The sequence below is a fragment of the Colobus angolensis genome, unplaced genomic scaffold (genome assembly GCF_000951035.1).
Source record: "Colobus angolensis palliatus isolate OR3802 unplaced genomic scaffold, Cang.pa_1.0 Scaffold33, whole genome shotgun sequence".
Lineage (NCBI taxonomy): Eukaryota > Metazoa > Chordata > Mammalia > Primates > Cercopithecidae > Colobus > Colobus angolensis.
In genome coordinates, this window is record NW_012116599.1 from 7,503,396 (window position 1) to 7,524,342 (window position 20,947).

The 20,947-nt window shown below is 41.1% G+C and overlaps 1 protein-coding gene across 3 annotated transcripts in view; it reads right to left on the reverse strand.

Annotated features, from left to right (window-relative positions):
• SPHKAP (SPHK1 interactor, AKAP domain containing) overlaps positions 1-20,947 on the reverse strand; it is a 210,443-nt gene that overhangs the window by 41,357 nt on the left and 148,139 nt on the right. For all 3 annotated transcript variants that reach the window (XM_011951952.1, XM_011951953.1, XM_011951955.1), the window contains exon 4: positions 7,987-8,046. In XM_011951952.1, coding sequence (XP_011807342.1) covers positions 7,987-8,046 — 60 coding nt within the window. The remainder of the gene's footprint in view (positions 1-7,986; positions 8,047-20,947) is intronic.

Below are 20,947 nucleotides of genomic sequence, written 5' to 3' on the forward strand. Positions count from 1 at the left end.
TCCAAAGGACGCTTTGTAGCCAGGTAGAGTTCGGTTTCCGTTTCCACCTATAGGCGAGAGAAAGGCAATGGGAAACCCCCAATCCAAAATACCTAGAGACTCCCCTTTAGGGTGTCTTCTAAAAAATCTCAAAACTTTACAATTAGAACAAGATCTTAGGTGAAAGCAACTGGTGTTCCTCTCCACTGTGGCGTGGCCACAATATAAATTAGACAACCAGTCTCAATGGCCGCCTGAAGGCACTCTAGACTGTAACATTTTAATCGACCTCAGTAATTTCTGCCAACGCTTAGGCAAGTGGTCCAAAATTAACTATATACAAGGATTTTGGGCCTTGCATTCTCGTCCGGACTTGTAGCCAGTGTTCCTTGGCCCAAGTCATGCTGGCTAAGGACGCAGGCCTAACAAAGTCCGAAAAGGAGGAGTCATCCTTCCTGTCTGACTTGCCAGAAGACCTTACTTCCCCTCCCTCCTTACCACTCCCGCCGTATACTCCACCTCCCCCTTCCGCTCTGGCCCCACCTTCCCTCTCAACTCCACCTTCCCCTTCCACTCCCGCTGTTGTTCCGCCGTCCTCCTCAGTCCCTCCCACCATTGTTGAGGCTGCACCTCCCTCCAACCCCTCGGCACTTCCGCCTGGTCACCTTAGTTTGCCTATATCTGCCCATACCCGCTCTAAAGATTGCCTAACTACCCCTGCTCCTACTCCCACCCTATCCAACAACCCCCCTGTGGTCTTAGCACCCTTGCATGAGGTGGCCGGAACAGAGAGCATGGTTAGAGTTCATGTTCCCTTCTCACTAGCAGATCTTTCAAAAATTGAAAAACGTTTAGGAGATTTTTCTGCCAATCCTGCAATTTACACCAAAGAATTTAAGTACCTTTGCCAGGCCTACGATTTAACCTGGCATTATCTCCATGTTGTTCTTACCTCTACTCTAAACCCTGAGGAGCAAGAGCGCATCCTAGCGGCCGCCAGGCAGCATGCCAACCAACTACACTTAACAGACCCCGCCTTCCCAGTAGGGGAACAAGCAGTCCCCTCTATAGACCCAGACTGGGACTATCAAATGGGCCAGCCAGGCCACCAAAGATGAGATATGATGACTCAATGTCTTCTGGCCGGTATGCAGGTGGCCTCAAATAAGGTAGTAAATTTTAATAAACTAAAAGAAATTATTCAAGATTCAGATGAAAATCCGGCCACATTTCTAAACAGGCTAACTGAAGCATTAACTTAATACACTCGGTTAGACCCAGCTTCCCCAGCCGGGGCCACTATTCTAGCATCATATTTTATTTCACAATTGGCCTCAGATATTCGGAAAAAACTCCAAAAGGCAGAGGACGGACCCCAAACTCCTATTCAAGATCTAGTCAAGTTGGCCTTCAAGGTCTATAACTCCAGAGAGGAAACGGCTGAGGCCCGATGACAGGCCCGCCTAAAGCAGAAGGTACAGCTCCAGACTCAAGCCTTAGTTGCTGCTTTGCAGCCTAACCTTAACCCAAAACCGGAGAGCAAAACCCCCAGAGGTTCAAAGACAGCAAAAGGGGCTTGCTATAAATGCAGTGATCCAGGGCATTGGGCTGATAACTGTCCCCAGAGTCCCCAGCCGCCTAGGCCAACGTGGCCGTGCTACAAGTGTGGAGTAGCTGGACACTGGGCTACAAAGTGTCCTAACCCTCGTCTGCCAACAACTCCTTGTCCAGTGTGCCAGGAAGAAGGGCACTGGAAATCAGACTGCCCCACCCTGAAAACAGGCATGGCGCCTCAACGTGATGTCCCTTCTCAGGACCCTGGGAGCTCCTTCCAGCTCTTACATCTGGACGACAACTGAAGGTGCCGGGACTCGGGGACACCCATCACCCTCGCCAAGCCATGGGTAACTCTGCTGGTAGCAGGTAAGACAATTAATTTTTTAATCGACAGTGGGGCTACCTACTCTATTTTGCCGTCTTTCAAAGGGCCTAGCCTTCCCTCCAATATTTCTGTTGTAGGAGTCAATGGCTCCCCGTCCAGCCCTCAGAAAACTCTGCCTCTTAATTGCTGCCTGGCCAACAACTATTTTGTGCACTCGTTCCTCATCATCCCCTCATGCCCCACTCCTCTACTAGGCCGAGATGTCTTAAGTCAACTGAAAGCCTGTATCTCCTTTCCTACTAGCGCCCCCCACCCCACCCGCCATCTGCTTCTAGTATTGACTAACTCAAATGACTCCAACAAGCCTACTAACCCTTTCCCTGATTTCCCCATTCCGGTAGACCCCCAAGTGTGGGACACCTCCACTCCTGTCGTGGCGGACCATCATCCACCAATACTTATAAAACTTAGAAACCCATCTCAGTTTCCAACTCGCCCACAGTTTTCTCTCTCTCCACAACACCTACGTGGACTAAAACCAATCATTACCAGGTTACTCAGCCAGCACATCCTCACCCCCACACATTCTCCCTGAAACACCCCAATCCTACCTGTAAAGAAGGCGGATGGAACTTTCCGGTTAGTGCAAGATCTTCATCTTATCAACGAGGCTGTTTGCCCCACCCATCCAGTAGTCCCCAATCCTTATACCCTTCTTTCTCTCCTCCCACCTAACACAACACTCTTTACTGTGCTAGATCTAAAAGATGCATTTTTCTCTATTCCCTTACATCCAGATTGTCAGTTTCTCTTTGCTTTTACACGGGAAGACCCAGACACCCATACCTCCACCCAACTGACATGGACAGTGCTTCCCCAAGGGTTCTGAGACAGCCCCCATTTCTTTGGGCAGGCCCTAGCAAAAGACTTAGTCTCTTGTCCTCTTACCAATAGTGAAATTCTCCAATACATAGATGACCTTTTACTCTGTAGTCCCACGAGGCAGGACTCTCTTTTAGACACTGCAATCCTCCTTAATCATCTAGGATCCAAAGGTTACCGAGTATCCAAACACAAAGCTCAACTCTCACAACAATGTGTTATATATTTAGGTATTGAAATCACTCCTACGATGCGCTCACTTACCACAGACCGTTTAACTCTAATACAAAATCTTTCTCCTCCCCAAGACACTAAGGAAATCCAATCCTTCCTAGGCCTAGTGGGGTTTTTCAGACACTGGATCCCTAATTTTGGAATCTTAGCTAAACCTCTATATGCAGCCGTTAAGGAGACTCCCCAAGGACCTTTGTCTAACCCGAAGTTAATCTATAAACATTTCACTTACTTAAAAAACTGTCTTCTCTCACACCCTACTCTCTCACCCCCAGACTTCCAATGTCCCTTCCAGCTTTTCACGGATGAAAGACAAAAAGTTGCTGTTGGCCTTTTAGCCCAACCTATAGGCACCACCTAACGCCCCGTGGCATATTTATCTAAACAACTAGATCCCACCATCCAAGGATGGCAGCCCTGCCTTCGGGCCCTAGCAGCAGCAGCCTGCCTAACCCAGGAAGCAAAGAAACTCATTAGAGGTTGTAACCTAACAGTCTTCTCTACTCATCGCCTTCAAGATCTCATTGCCCACAAAAGTATTAGCCATTTGACCCCATCCAGACTCCAACTCTTTCACCTCTTGTTCATAGAAGACTCCACCATTGCCCTAGGAGTCTGTTCCTCTCTAAATCCAGCAACCTTACTTCCTGACCCTCTCAAGCAACCTCATGCTGAACACTCCTGTCCAGAACTTTTAGAGGCCCAACCACCTAGTCACTTACATTTACATGACCAGCCCTTAGAAGGCTCACAGTTAACCCTATTTGTAGATGGCAGTTCCTTTATAAATTCTCAAGGAAACAGACAGGCAGGATATGTGGTAGTTAGATCTTCTACTGTCCTAGAAGCTAAGCCTTTACCACAGGGAACGACATCACAGCAGGCAGAACTTATCGCACTAACTAGGGCTCTCCTCCTATCCAGAGGAAAAATGGTAAACATATACACAGACTCTAAGTATGCCTTCTTGATTGCACACATCCATTCTGTCATCTGGAAAGAGAGAGGGTTCCTAACCACCAGTGGCACCCCTATAGTCAATAAAAAACAAATACTCAAACTGCTAGACGCTTTATCAGCGCCTTCCAGAGCAGCCATCATACACCGTAAAGGTCATCAGACTCCATCTAACCTGGTGGCGGCTGGCAATAACTTTGCTGACACCACTGCCAAATCAGCTGCCGGATTCTCCACTCCCACACTTCCTTCTGTTTGTTTTCTTTCTCCTCAATATACCCCTAATTATACCCAAGAAGAAAAGACCAAACTATTACAAGATTCAACAGCCAAACTAGCTGCAGACAATTGGATTTACCTCAATAATAAATTAGTTATTCCTAAAACTCAACTCCACACCATTATAAAGACATACATAATTCCCTACACATAGGACCCAAAGCTCTATATAACCTCCTAAGCCCCCTCGTTCACTGCCCCACACTCATGAAACACCTAATTATAATCAACCAACAGTGCTCCACATGCCTCAAGTCAAACCCTCAAGGCGCATTGCACAACCCCCATCCGAGCCATCAACTCAGAGGGCACCAACCAGGCGAAGATTGGCAGATTGACTTTACCCACATGCCAAAACATAAGAAATTCAAATATCTCTTGACCCTCATTGATACCTTCTCAGGGTGGATAGAAGCCTATCCTACTACAGGAGAAACTGCCAATATAGTTGCTTCCACACTTACTGAACACATTATTCCTAGGTTTGGCCTCCCACTCACTCTCCAGTCTGACAACGGCCCAGCGTTCATCTCCAAAGTAGTCCAGCAGGTGGCAACCCTCCTACACATTACCTGGAAACTCCACTTCCCTTATAAACCTCAGTCCTCCGGTAAAGTAGAGAAGGCCAACGGGCTCATCAAGCAGCAACTCACCAAACTCTCCCTCGAAACTTGACAATCGTGGGTAACTCTCCTTCCCCTGGCCCTAACTCGGCTGCGAGCAGCCCCACAGAGTCCGACAGGCCTCAGTCCATTCGAACTAGTCTACGACCAGCCCCTCACACTCCAGCAGTTACTCACCCTTTCCTCCCCGCTAGCAAATTATCTTCCATACCTAACCCTCTTAAGACAACTCCTAAGACAACATGCCGAACTAGCACACCCCCCTCCAACAGACACCTGTAACCCACATCTCTCTCTTAGCCCAGGAGACCAAGTATATTCAAAAAATATCCAAGCCAAAGATCTTCAGTCCAGGTGGAAAGGCCCATATACTGTCCTCCTATCCACATACACAGCAGCCAAACTTCTAGGACACATGCAGTGGGTCCACGTATCACAACTAAAGAAAGCCCCCACAGAAGACAATCAGTGGACATCTACTAGACTTGCCCCTACCCGCCTCAGACTCACCAAACTCCCTTGACCACCACATGTTCCCTGACCTCTTACGCTTATCCCGATTTCTCACCATAGTCTATATAAACATAACAGAATTCCAGTATATTACCCCAGATCCCTACTTGCCCCCAGATCATAGCCCATCACAGTGGTTTTCCCACTTACCTTTATAGAACATCTCCAGTGGCAAGGTGTACTCTGTGATTACACTCAAGATGAAGTCTTATTTTATACTTATATTACTATTTTTCTCTTGCACTCCAATCTCCATTACTAACCCCACTTTTGTATGGAGATTCTCTATAATTGAAACTTGGTCAGAGAACAACAAACAATATTCACAGCTACAAGGCACTGCAGACTGCCCACCCCAAGGCTGTCAGTCCCTCCTCACCATAAATTTCACCCTCACTTCTTGCAAAGATAGATGGCCTAACCCGTTTCTCTGCTTTCTATATGACCAAACAGAATATAATTGTAAAAACTACTGGCAAGCAACAAACCTAGGATGCCCCTATCAATATTGTAAAATCCACTATGTACATGAGGGTGATCACTTCTTCACCCAGCACATGCAGTCTGTACCCTATCAATATCAACTAAATATCCAAGACCCGTGGGACCCCCGATGGGCGGATGGAGTAAAAGGAGGACTCTATGCTAGGTGTTCAGCTTCATATCCAACTGCCACCCTCTTGATCAAAAGGATACTAGTCCAACAGGAAAACTCCCTCCCTAAAAATATAAAACACCTACAAAATTTAACCTTAGCCATACAATCACAAGAACAGGCCCTACAAGATTAACTACACTCCTCCATACAAGATCAACTACACTCTTCCATACAAGATCAACTACACTCATCCAACAAAGACCCCTTCTCATGGTTAAAGCTAGTCCGTCAAGGGTTAAACTTAACATGGGCAGCTAACATAACACATCTCTCCCACTGTTTCCTCTGTGCAGCCCTTAAAGAAGCCCCCTTAGTGGCAGTCCCTTTACCAACTGCTTTCAAGGCTACAACTGGCTCTACAAGCACCTCCCAAAAACCGTTTTTGCTCCAAGTCCCACTATACCAAAACCCAAAATATCCAATCCTCCCTTTCTGCTACTCTGCCCCAAACTCCTCCTGGTGTAAGTACACCCAACCACCCAACAAGATCCAGACGGCCCCCATTGGAGGTTATTTCTGGTGTAATAAAACCCTCTTCAAGGTCCTTAACGACACATCCATCAGCCAATCCCTCTGCGTCCCAGTGTCCTTAGTACCCAGTTTAACCCTATATAGCAAAGCAGAAGTAGCTGAACTCACCTTACAATTTAACTCTCCTCCTAATAATCTCCAAAAACGGGCCATCTTCCTTCCCTTAGTCATCGGGATTTCCCTAGCCTCCTCCTTAGTGGCGTCAAGTCTTGGAACTGGGGCTCTTGCCTACTCTGTACAATCTACCTGATCTCTAACTGTCCAAATTCAAGAAGCTATAGAGGCATCGGCTGAAAGTCTAGCCTCTTTACAATGTCAAATCACTTCAGTGGCTCAGGTGGCAGCACAAAACAGAAGAGCACTAGATCTTCTCACAGCAGAAAAAGGAGGAACATATCTTTTCTTAGGAGAAGAATGTTGCTATTACATAAATGAATCAGGTCTAGTTGACACTAATATCCAAACCCTAAACCGGATTAAAACAGAACTAAAGAACTACAACACTCCCTTAACCCCAGGTCCACCTATATGGTTATTACCGGTAATGCAACAGATGCTCCCATTCCTCATCCTTATACTAATTCTCTGTCTTATCCTATGTTTTGCCCCCATCTTAATCAAATTTCTCCGAGCCAAAGTTCAAGAGATCACCCGTGCCGCCTTCAACCAGATGCTCCTACATCCCTATGTCCAGGTGCCAACCATGGACCCTCATGACAATGCCCCCTGACAGCAGGAAGCAGCCGGACAGACAACGACACCCCCAATCATCATAATCAGTAAAAGGTTGGACTGTCTGGACGGAGGGAGAGGGAAACAAAGAACAAAGGTGACTAAGATGGCGTACTTCCGGGTTCTTCATCACCAACTTTCCCGCGTCCGGGAAAGGTACAGGTCGGCTGTGCAGGTGCAGCATGACGTCCGACCAAGGAAACCGAAACCTACCTGACCGCGCCCACCACACAGCCCTTGACCCTCCCGCATCCTGCCTACCGCCCTCCCACTCCCAGGCCCAAGACATAAAAGCTGCTCCCGGCAGGTGCGCGGCGCGAACTTCCTCGGCTGCCTCCTCATATGCAGACCCAGGAACCTTGCCCGAGAACGCCGGAGCGACTTCCTCGGCCTCCACTGCCGGAGACCGGTGAACTTCGCCCTTTCTTCCTTCACATTGGCTAGCTAATAAAGTTTCTTTTTACCTTGCCTACTTGCCTTTTCTCTGGCGCCTGCTCTGGTGGTCACATAAAACAAATCACATGGGAAAGCAAGTTTCACAAATGTAAAAAGGGCAAACTGTAGAGGGTAAGTGCTAGGGAAAGGGTCAGGGAAATGGACTGTAATGAAACTATCTAACCAAAGAGTCTCCTACAAAATGAGCATTATTTACAGATGAAATCAAGTTGAATAGTCCTTGTAATCACCTCCTGGACAGCTTGAGTTTCAAATGTTACCTGTTGCAGGTGCTCTGTGCTGCATTCATCCTTGTTCACATCAAGATTCACAAAGCAGACCTGGGAAAGAGGGCAAAAATAGTAAAGTCAAAACCTGACTGTCTTTTTAGAAGAAAGAAAGCCAGAATCAGCTGGGGCAAATGCTTTGGGAATCTTCCACATCTTAGACAGTTTGGCATAGAAATAGTCATTTCAGGGAGGGCGTGGTGGCTTATGCCTGTAATCCCAGCACTTTAGGAGGCTGAGGCAGGCAGATCACAAGGTCAAGAGATCGAGACTATCCTGGCCAAAATGGTGAAACACTGTCTCTACTAAAAGTACAAAAATTAGCTGGGCGTGGTGGCACACGCCTGTAGTCCCAGCTGCTCGGGAGGCTGAAGCAGGAGAATTGCTTGAACCCGGGAGGTGGAGGTTGCAGTGAACCGAGATCGTGCCCACTCCAGCCTGGTGACAGAGTGAGACTGCACCTCAAAAAAAAAAAAAAAAAAAGAAAGAAAGAAAGAAAGAAAACAGAAAGAAAAAAAGAAATAGTCATTTCACTTTTGAGCCTCTAAATAGCTCTCCAGCACCCTACTCAGCTTCCCACTGGTTACAACAAATGCCCTCTTCCTTTTATGGCCCAACATACTAAAAAAGTCTGCTTGTATTAGAGCGAATAGAACAGTTACAACAAAATCTTCAAGTTTATAAGGTGTTATCAATTCTCATGAAATAGGAAAAATAACTTTTCATGCTCTAAGGCTGTTTGTAATTGCAATAAATACTTTTCTCTATTTTCTCCTTTCCACTTCTCATTTTTGCTCCTTTTCTCCACCCACTTTTAATATAGTGCATAATAAACCAGAACTCCTCTTTGCCACATTGTTTTAGTTCATTTTACTTTATTTTACCTTGTTATACAATTTGCCTCTTTGCTAGCCATCTTGGATAAATGTCTGAATGGGTTAGTCTAAAAACAATAGCCATAATATTAAACAATAAATCTGAACAACAATGAAACATTGTTATAAAGTCATATGCTGCATAATGAACAATATTTTGGTCAAGAACTGATCACGTACACAACAGTGGTCCTTTAAGATCATAATATCGTATTTTTACTGTTTTTACCTTTTCTATGTTTACATATGTTTATATATACAAATATTTAATGATTGTGTTTCAGTTGCCTGTGGTATTTAGGACAGAAACATCTGTCCAGGTTTATAGCCTAGGAGTAATAGGTTATGCCATATAACCTAGGGGTACAGTAGGCTATGCCATCTAGACTTGTGTAAGTACAGTCTATGATGTTCAAACAGTAACAAAATCACCTAATGATGCATTTCTTATAACATGTCCCCAACAGTAAGTGACTTATGCCTGTAATTTAAATCTCAAACATATCCCATAGTTAGAGAACTACTATGAGTATTCAGATGGGGTTGGAGAAAAGAAAGTTAAAGTTTTCAAAGAGGTTAGCTATGTGTTTGAAAGATAAAAATACTTTTGTTGGATAGGGAATGGATGGGGACCATCACTAGTGGGTTGGACAGACAGCATGATTAATACTTTGAGGTGAGAAGGTGTAACATGCTGTCAAGCAACAGGCAATAAGAGAATCTGATTGCAGGCAGGCCTAGAGGAAGGGAAGTGTCGGTAATTAGGTCTAGTTAGGTTTGTGCTAAATGAGACGATGCAAATGAGGTTCTTTAATACTTTGCTAAAAATCATCCAAAGGTTTTTATTTCTAACAAGTTGATTTGATGATACAAAACTGAGAACATTAATTACCTAGAATTTAGTTAGACATTTGAACTTTCAGATGCCTGCAAATATATGGGGATTTCTGATCTTTAGTTACTTTTTAGGGTCATGGTTTCTTAGTCTATCTTTTTTCTTTTTGAGGTTAAAAAAATAATGGAAAGGTTTTGAGAAAGATCTTAAAAACCGAAACAGAAGTATAAAGATCACATCTGCTTTAGTCCCAAAGAATAAGAGATCGCTTCAAGTTTCATGGACTCACGAGATCCTTGAAGTGCAACCCTAGGGTTGTACTTAAATCTGCCTGTTAAGAATAACTTGTGTTGTGGGAAGTCAGGGACCCCGAATGCTCCCGATAACTTGATGGGCATTAGGGAGAAGAAAGGGCATAAAATGACCCACACTCTCATCAGAAGTTATTTTTAGTCTGGGTTAGTAAGATGGAAAAACAGGAAGAAATTGGCACGAGTCTCTTTTCAGACAGTGCAAATGGAAGCATAAATAGAAGATGGAGCTCAGAAGCAGTTCATGATCTAGGGAAGTTTGAGAATATTCATATAATAATTGAAACTTTGCCCTTGGAAAACTAGTTCAATATCCAACAGTTCTTGGGGACTTTTAATAACATGCAACTGGGACTGGAGGTATTGAATTGATGAGAAGATTTTCCATTCACCTTAAAGAAAGGCCCATTACCTTGCCCCTGGGCATGACAAAGCTTTTATTATCCTGCATCACAGTGGGAGAGGGCAAAGCAGAGACCAGAAAGCAAAGAAAGGCATTTATAGTAACAATTTGTCTGCCCTCCAATATTTTCTTGAGTTCTCTGAGGATGAACTCTCTTTTCACCCATTCTAGGCTACTAAATGAAACTCTGCCTACACCTGAAGGACACTCTCCACATTTGCTAGCTGAACCAAGATAAAAACAAAGCAAGACTCAAACCGACTTCTTGCTTACCCTTCTTGTGCACATCTTTCAATATCTTGGTAGTAGGGGATGATCCAGGCTTCTTAGGGCCTGATATGCATGAAATGTGAGGCCTTCTTTAAGAAATGGAATAACGGTCGATTGTGGTGGCTCATGCCTGTAATCCCGGCACTTTGGGAGGCCAAGGCGGGTGGATCATGAGGTCAAGAGATCGAGACTATTCTGGTCAACATGGTGAAACCCCATCTTTACTAATAATATAAAAATTAGCCAGGCTTGGTGGCATGCACCTGTAATCCCAGCTACTCCGGAGGCTGAGGCAGTAGAATCACTTGAAGCTGGGAGGCAGAGGTTTCAGTGAGCCAAGATCATGCCACTGCACTCCAGCCTGGCAACAGAGCAAGACTCCATCTCATGGGAAAAAAAAAAAAAAAAAAGAAAAGGAATGTTCTAAATTAGGTGTGAGAGTGAATATTTACTTATTTAGAAGGAAAAAAGGAATCACAAGAAAGCTAGAACTTAAAAGGGCTGGCAAATGCTAAAAACATAAAAACTGCCAGAAATATGATATCTAATCGACTGCCCAATGCACCTCCATAATAGGTTTTTTTTTCTTTTTTTTTTTTTCTTTACATTTTTGACTAAATACTCTTTGGTCACTTCTTCATGTGAAAGCAATATTGAAACATTGTCTTCTCTAGAGAAACTAGAAAAATAAGCCAGTTTTCCTCTAATATGGTTGACTGATTTTTTTAACTTCTAAATTTTTATTGAAAATATGTTTTTCAGCCTATTGTCAAATTCAGTGGGAAACTGCTATACACTTCCTTTCATATATGAGTTGTCATAGGCATACTCACTCTTTGTACTACCTTTACAGTTTCATACTCTAAAGACATAATTTGGATTGATTCTCTTTTGTGTGATTTCCATGAAAAAAATGCATCATGCATTTCTGATTTTCAGTGCTATACTATCAAATGAATGCCCACCAAGAGGAAATTTCTGCTTGACTAGGCCTCAATGAGGACCCAATTTTGCACTTCAGTTTTACGTGTCTGATGACTGGAAGAATTTTACACAGAGTGGCTTCTGGCATGTAAACCTTGTTTTCTCTCACTGCCTACATATTTTTGGTACTGGAAGCTGTAGGACATGCTCACACTATCCCTTACCTGGCACATTCGTGTTGCAGTGTCTGGCTGGGTTACCACTCTTGATGGTAGAAGCATTCCTGGAAGTCATTGCTATGTGTGGATGGCTAGCAATCACTTAACTGTATGTGAAAGTGATATCAAGCCACATAAATGTATCATGTAAACACAACCCCCTCAATTTCCCTTAAGCCACAGCGCAATAACACCGGTGGTCACTCCAATGACTCTCAGTATGGGGGGAGGTAAGAGGTAGTAGGAGTCGGAATGGAAAGAGATAATCAAAATTAAAATATCTTACTTTGACTATTTTACAAAAACACCTAGCCATGTGAATACATGGACAGGCCCTGTCCCAAGGGCCTTGAAACTGGGGCCTCTGCGTATTAACAGCCCTGAAACCTAAATTTTGATAGTTTTACAGTAAATCCACTTCTTGATGAAATGGACCCTGTGACTGGATTGCTCTTAGCAAGTTTTCAATCTCTACAAACTGGGGCTATTGAGATTTAAGCGACCACTAATGCTGAAGTCCAAGGAGAATATAGGACCAGGCTCTGTCTAGTAGAGCTGGGGAGTGGTGAGCCTGGATTAGGAGGCCTTGATGAGGAGACTGAATGTTTGATGAGGAGATCGAATGTCTCCAAAGTGCATGGTGTCAATCCTGGGTGCTGAGAAGACAAACAATATAAGGCATTGTTCTTGCTCTTGGGAGTTATGATCTGTCTGAAGGCAGGACATGTCCTTAAAGTGACAGAAACATCATGGGCCATGTGTGTTGGAGAAGGGAGCTGGGAGAACTGGGTCAATCACGAACATGTTTACAGTGTTATTACAGGAGGAAACTTTTGGTAGTGGGAAACTGAAATAAAGTTTATTTATTTTGTTTTTTGCAGGAGCAGTTAGGGTGAATGTTATGAGTGACTAAAATGATAAAGCCTGGAAGATTCTGCATTACGGTTCCATGAGCTGGAGAGAATCCTGTCAGTGCGGAGGCTAGGGCTGCATGCTGGAGCCACCAGCCGATGGAGAATAAGGCATAAGTACTGTGATGCTTTTGCATTATCTGTAAAACGCCTGCATGAGCAAATCCAAATATGCCAAATGACCTAGGAAAGGATTTTTTTAAGTATGTATTTTTACATAATTATTCTTTTTTCTTGAACATAGAAGTGGTTGATTTTCCTGCAGCCTTCACAACCTGTTAGTTCATGAGGGCAGGCCCTGTCCATCACTCGATTCCCAGTGCTCAGCATGGTGCCAAGCATCTGGCAGATGCTCAATAAATTCTTGTTGGTGAGCGCAGGTGACAGGTGTACAAGAAGGGACATTTGTAATAATCATTTCCCTCATTTATAGAATGAATTCCAGTGTAGTCAATAAACAGTTTTCTTCCCGTAAAGGTATAGGGAATATGTAGAGAAGCTACAGAAGAATTAAATGAGCCAATAACCGGAGCTATTGGCTCCTATTTCCAGTACTTAGATTGGCTTCTTTTTCTCACAAAGAAGGATTTGCTAAAAAGTAGAAGACAACAAAATGTTGAGAATCATAAGTGTAATAAAGACACATAAAAGGTGCTAACATTTTTCTTGGAATGGCAGCTCCTTTCTCTTCACATCAAATACATTTCTTTTGTGTATTTGTGCACGTGTCCTTACTGAGACCATCTGCAGACATACTCAGCTGAAGCAGATGGAAACACACATCATCCCAAAAGCATACAAGCACTTCTTCTTTTGCTTTCTTAACAGAGCTAATCTTGTGGTTGTACTCTATCTTTTACACTCAAATGCTGCTCTTCTATCATTACTATGGTTTTTAAACAGGACATTGCAGGAATAAATGTCACTGAGAAGATGATGCCACCTTATGAGTTTGACTTTTATGTAATCTAATAAAATATTCCTCAAAACTACTTATATATAATAAAAATTTGAATGTCTATAGGAAATATACTGCTTTTTTTTAGTATCATGGGTTATTAGCCAAGTAATCTCAGTGATTACTCTTATTTATGACTCTCTTTTCATAAATGAAGCTCCATGTAGGCATTTATAACACTAAAATTTTATTGTGAAATTTTGTTAACTGGTGATATAAAATATATCTTTGTGAAAAACTGATGTGAGGAAGAGGCTGACATGAAAATCTAGTATTCAATACAAAACAAGTAATTTTTAAGTGGATTGTAATTCACAGAAACTTTTTTGAGGCAACTGTATTTCCTAGTTTTATTTGACACAAATAAAGTCAGACGAAATCAGTGCTTTTATATCAGAGAAAAATGAGTTTGACTTTTTGAATTGAAAACACGTAGAAACAACTGATGATGACAATTGTTGGGATGAAAACCATATTATAAGTGCAATTTTATGTTTTCATGTATTAATTTTAGTCAACATTTTAGACTATTCTGATAGTGAAATGCAATCATTAAGAAATGTCATTGTATTCTGCATCCACTAGGGGCAAATCACTGTGTCAGAGGTCAGATGACACCAGGGTTTTGGGCTAGGAGGTGAGTCCTTTCATTTCCTCTGCTTGAATTTTTTTCATTTTTCCTAAAGTTAGCTAACACCTATTAAGAAAACCTTTTCAGAAAATATTAACCCACAGCATGATGTCGAATTGCCTTAAAATCTAGATATTTGAATGTTGAATATGACCAAATACATACTTACAGTTTTTCTTAGAAGAAAAGCAATTCCTTCTTTTAAGCAGCTTCTAACAATGCAGCCATCTGGCCATGTGGGATATGACAGCATCTCTTAATTTGATGGCATCAAAATGCTGATTTCACAAAGCATCCAAAGAAAACATTGCCTCCTTTCTTTTTCTAACCAAAAGGCTTCTGCTAGATTCAGGACCCTGGACCAAAATTACCTTCTAAAGAATATGACATTTTTTCTGCCTCGGACTGTAGGCAATCTTTTTCATCAATGGTATTATGCCACCATGCTGTGGTCATTCTGGAATACATTTGACTGTTTGGGAAAATACTGCATTTATATCCAGTCATTGCTTTGAAGTGATTGCAACCATTACACGAAATGAAATATAAAGTTTTATTGACATTGAAGACTGTCCAGCTTCTCTCCTTTTTTTATTGTCAACATTAAAAATAATGTTGAATTGTAATTCTGGGGGAAGCTCCTCAAACAGTTTGTGATAAGAGATACAGTAAAAGGAGTAGAAATACCTAAGATACTAGAGGTCTTTTAACTAAACATACCTGAAGTCAATTTTGTTGATAGCTTAAAAAATAAGTATACACTCAAGATAATTACCTATTTTGCCACAAAAATGTAGTGTTTATTGTCTTAGACTTGTCATTTGAATCAAGAGGATACACTTACATGTAATGTCTGATGGACTTTTACTAGATATGTAACACATTATATTTATTTTAGATTTCCATTTTAAAGAGCTGTTACGAGCAAGTGTTTCCTTCTTGAAAGCAGGCCCTGAGTAATTATTTGGACCAGATGAAAACTAAAGAATCAGTAGAAAAATGTGTTTCTACACTTCACCTGCTTGGAAAAATGTGCTCTGGGTTATATAAAAATAAAGTGGTAATAGAAAATTAGCATATTAAAAATACACAGTACCGTAAGATGTTTTCCTATATGATTTTTTAGGAATAGCTTTCTTGTGTTTTACCAGCCACTGGCAGTTTCTCTAGCGTGGCTATTCTCTGTTTTCCATCAATCAGCAATTTTTTGTGGAATTCCACTACATGCCAACACTAGACTCTAAGTTTAAGGCAGATATTCTAGGCACTAATTTCTTTTCTTGGGGATAATCATTTTTATTTCCAAGGGCCCTTAGGAAAATTAAATCAGGATTATCCAAGTATTTGTTTAGAAGACGGTTCTGGGCTGGGCACAGTGGCTCACACCTATAATCCCACCTATGATCACATGAGTTCAGGAGTTCGAGGGCAGCCTGGCCAACATGGCAAAACCCTGTCTCTACTAAAAATACAAAAATTAGCTGGGCATAGTGGCGCATGCCTGTAGTCCAGCTACTCAGCAGGCTGAGGCAGGAGAATCGCTTGAACCCAGGAGGCGGAGGAGGTTGCAGTAAGCAGAGATAGTGTCACTGCACTCCAGCCTGGGTGACAGAGTGAGACTCTGTCTCAAAAAAAAAAAAAGAAGAAGAAGAAAACGTTCTGCATTCTCTGAAATCTTATGATCACTAGAGGGTATAACCTTGGCTTAGAGTAATTGTATTACTCTATGTAATACAGTGCAGATTTGCTGAATGAATCTAGGTGGTAATGTGGAGCAGAGGACACTGGCCATGGGAGGGGATGTGCAGATGCTGGCTCTGCTCTCAGCTCCCATGCTGTTGTGAGGAAAGGAGATGGGAGCCATGTCCTGTGGCTTGTGAATTATCAGGTGAGTCTTAGAAACAGAGCAGCTAGTCATCTTCTACTAGTCAGCAGTCAAAAAGGCTGAACCAGAACTATGAGGACTACTCTTATTTCCCGGAAAAGGGAGAAGAAAGTGAAAGTGGAAATTAAAAGGACCCAAGTAGGAGAGAACAGAAGAAAAAGAAAAAAACAAACAAAAACAACAACAATAAAAAACAAGCAATCATGCAAACAAACAGACCACCAATGGAGTATCACAGGTACTGGCTTACTCCTGGAAGGAGCTGCATTTAGGTCTGAAGACCACCTGGCTCTGTGAGTAAGAACATTTAACCTGCCTGCATGGCACATCAGAATCATCTGGACAGAGTTCTTACACTTGCATGTTCCTGGGCTCTGAACCACAACTATTTCATCAAAATCTCTTGGGTTGGGGCCTGGGGATATTTACCCAATTATTTATCGATTCTTACTATCATTATGTATTTATTTTTTAAAGACAATGGCTTTATTCAGATCTAATTTACATACCACATGACATGTCCTTTTAAAGTGTGTGATTCAATAACTTTTAGTATATTCATCATTTCTAAAAGAAGCTATATCCATTAGCAGTCATTCTCCATTTCCCCCAAATACCCTCTTTCAAGTCCTAGGCAACTATTAATCTACTTTATATTTCTATAGATTGTTTGTTCTGGAAATTTAATATAAATAGAATAATATAATATGTAGTTTTTTGGTGACTGAGATAGACTATTTATAAAGAACAGCCATTTCTGAGAACATAAAATAATTAAAATTTGGCTCCTTGACTGTAATTATTTTTTTCTGCCACCCAAATTCTATTTACTTGGCATAAGTATTTATTTCTGTTTAATTACATAAACATTATTTACTGACCTAAGACATTAAATTGCCTTTTCTAAACCTTTATTACTTATGTATAAGAACAGAATGTTATTTTGTTTTTCAGGGCTATGGAACATTTAATTGAGAAATGACTTCCCTCTTGTTCCTAGAGGCGTTTATGACTTAATGGATATAAATGGATGCCAGCATTATGGGTACTGCCTGTCATCATGTGTTATAATACCACGGAATGATTGCAAGGAATATGCAACAGGTGTCCAATGACATACGTGAAATTACAAAAAGACTGCAATTTAAAACGGAAATATAGGCAGGTTAAAAATATCAAGCATTCCCTAGTCATTATTACTGATTAAATTTCAAATATGAATAATGCTGAGAGAACTTATAGACCTGCAGACAACAGATCCTTTATTATTAGAGAAAAAGATGTTGGATCAGAATGAGCAAATGCCAGCTTTTATGTACAGATCAAACACTTGAATCCAAGGCATAATTTCAATTTCTCGACACAATGTATGAAAGGATACATAGGTTAGTTTTATTTTAAATGTTTAGAAGAGTTAATTGAGGATGCACTTTTTTGTTTTGTTTTGTTTGAGATGGAGTCTCGCTTTGTCGCCCAGGCTGGAATGCAGTGGCACGATCTCAGCCCACTATAACTTCCACCTGCCAGGTTCAAGCTATTGTCCTGCCTCAGCCTCCTGAGTAGCTGGGACTCCAGGCATGTGCCACCATGCCTGGCTAATTTTTGTAGTTTTAGTAGAGACAAGGTTTCACCACGTTGGTCAGGCTAGTCCTGAACTCCTGACCTCAAGTGATCCACCCATCTTGGCCTCCCAAAGTGCTGGGATTACAGGTGTGAGCCACTGTGCCTGGCCGAGGATGTAGTTTTCATTGATGTTAAAAACCTCATCAAATAATTGACAAAAGTCTTCCTCAGGTACAATGAGACAACCTAACTTTGACTATAGTGTAAGAAAAAATGCCATAGACATGATAAATTGAATATAAATATTGCATGCTTTACAATTTTGTAGAATTTTGTGTTTTAACTCTTCCACTAAGCTTCTATTAAAGACTTTTTCACCTTTAAAGTAATAAAACGTAATAATATCTAGTGGTTGCTTTCTCCCTCTTCTGAAAGTCATACACATTCGGACAGAGAAAATAGGAAAAAGAAAAGGTAGAAAATCATGTTTGTAATCTGGATAGCTCAATTATTTTAGAACAGATAAAAGATAATTTATATACTTAGAATCATGGAGAATAAGTGATAGTGAACTTAATTTTAAAATGCAAATAGTTTATCTAAACTAAACATCTAACTTTCCTCTCTCATATGTTTGACAACCAAACTACTAAATAACTCCAAACTTTACCTCTCCAAGAAGCCTCAGGTATAACTGAGCATACACTTGGTGCATCTTTAATAATTAACTAATGCTGCAATCTCATTGGTATAGGTAAAATTTATTAAAAATCCCAACAACTCAATAGCAATTACTAAAGGCACAACTTGAGTGACTCTACATAGGGAAGCAGAAAAATGTTCAGAGGACTTAGTCCTAAAATATAGCTGCAAATGCAGGAAAAGTACTTCTTTTTTAAATAGAATTATCCGGATTGAATATCTATATTAATAAAAGACATCAAGTGGTTCTTAGTTTCGCGGGTACTCTAAGAACCACTCTATTTGGCCCGCTCCAGGTTTGCATATGAAAACTTTAGCCCAAGGCATGTATCTGAATTACTATCCCTATAGATTGGATGCTTTAGAGACTCATTAACTTAAATCTTCTAACAGGCTGCCAAGGGTTGAGAGGTAACTTACTTTTCAAAAAAATGACCGTTAAATTCAAGCCTTTGAAAAATGGAATTCTGCGAACTGTAGTTGACACATAATGAATAAATACATAGAAAAAACAATTAGAGAAAAACAAAGCAAAACACGAGAGGGAACATCTATTATAGTGAGTAGGATAACCACTAGTCTTTCATATTTGTTTCCTTTGACAATGATGCTAATTAGTTATTAAAATAGAATCTGGAGGACATTATGCTAGATGAAATAAACCAGGCACGGAAAGATAAGTATTGTATTATCTCACTTGTATGTGAAATCTAAAAAAGCCAAACTCACAGAAGCAGAGAGTAGAATGGTGATTGCATGGGGCTGGGGGATGAGAAAAATGGGGAGAAATTGGTCAAAGGGTATAAACTTTCAGTTTGAAGATGAATCAGTTCTGGAAATCTAATGTACAGCATGGCGACTATACTTAATAGTACTGTAAAGTTTACTTGAATTTTGATAAGAGAGAAGATTTTAATTGCCCTCACCACACACACACACACACACACACACACACAGACACATGCACACACAAACAGATGGTAATTAGGGGTGGTGATGGCTGTGAAAATTAGATTGCAGTAATCAGTACAGAGCGTATACATGTGTCAAATCAAAATGTTGTATACCCTGAATACATATAATTTTTGTGTATTCATTAAATATTTCAAAATAAGCTAAAATAAAAATCCATGTTTCAAAAGACTTTCTGCATGCTGAATACTGCTGTTATTCTCTTTTGTGGTCTCTGTTGGTAAAAATGATGTATATCCTGATTTCTGTATTCTTTGTCTAATTTACTCCCTTGAACTTCACTTGTTTTAGGCAATGACTTTTAGAAAAATGGCCTTTATGATGTAAGCAGTAGCTTAAGCGAGCTCAGGCTGTTAAGTTGTGACGAATAAATTTTGCACTTAAATTCCAGTTGTTAAACCAAGTATTAAAAATAAATAGGCGATTTGAAAAGCTTGCCAACACTTCATATTCTTTAATGTTACCAAAAATCACTGACAGCTACAGGATAGGGAGCTGGGTTTTTTTGTTTGTTTCTTTCATATTTCAATGTTTCCGACTTTATTCCCTGAAGCACCCATTAATCTGGCTTTAGCATATACAGAAACAACAACAACAACAAAAAGAACAAAGAAAAATTCATTGTAATATCATTATATTTTCCTGTCTGAGACTTAGAATTCCAGGAGGCAACTGAAGGGTATGTGAACAATCTCTTCGTAGCCTTCAGAAAAGCCTCAAAAAGACCCTCTCCTTGGGCAAGGAGAGACGGCACTATCTGGGCAAGGGCAGCTGAGCATTGAAGTTTATCCTTTTGTCATTCCCCAGCCTCATCATGATTCCACATCTACATCTAGTTAACATTTTCCCACTTGAAAGCAGAATAAAAGCATAAAAAATATTCTTGAGCTTCAAATAGCTCTTGCCAAATACATTTTTAAATTTCGCTATCAGTACATGAATGAGACAGCAAACACAAGTGGAATAACTCTCCAAAATATAAGTGAGTATATGTAGGAAAATGTGTTTCTTGTATTTTTATTTCAGTGTAAAATCACAGAATCTGAGAGCAAGAAGTGACTTAAAAAATTATCTGGTTTAGGCCGGGCGCAGTGGCTCATGCCTGTAATTTCAGCAGTTTGGGAGGCCAAGGTGGGCGGATCACTTGAGGTCAGGAGTTTGAGGTCAGCCTGGCCAACATGGTGAAACCCTGTCTCTACTAAAAATACAAAAATTAGCTGGGTGTGGTGGCGGGTGCCTGTAATCCCAGCTACTTGGGAGGCTGAGGCATGAGAATCACTTGAACCTGGGAGGCAGAGGTTGCAGGGGGCCGAGATTGTGCCATTGCACTCCAGCCTGGGCAACAAGAGCAAAACTCCATCTCAAATAAATAAGTAGATAAAATAAATAAATAAAATTATCTGGTTCAACTCTCTCACGTTATCTGTAAAGAAACTGAATTACAGATAAGTTAAGCAAAACATGCCAAGTCCCACAGCGACTTCATTCATTAATTTG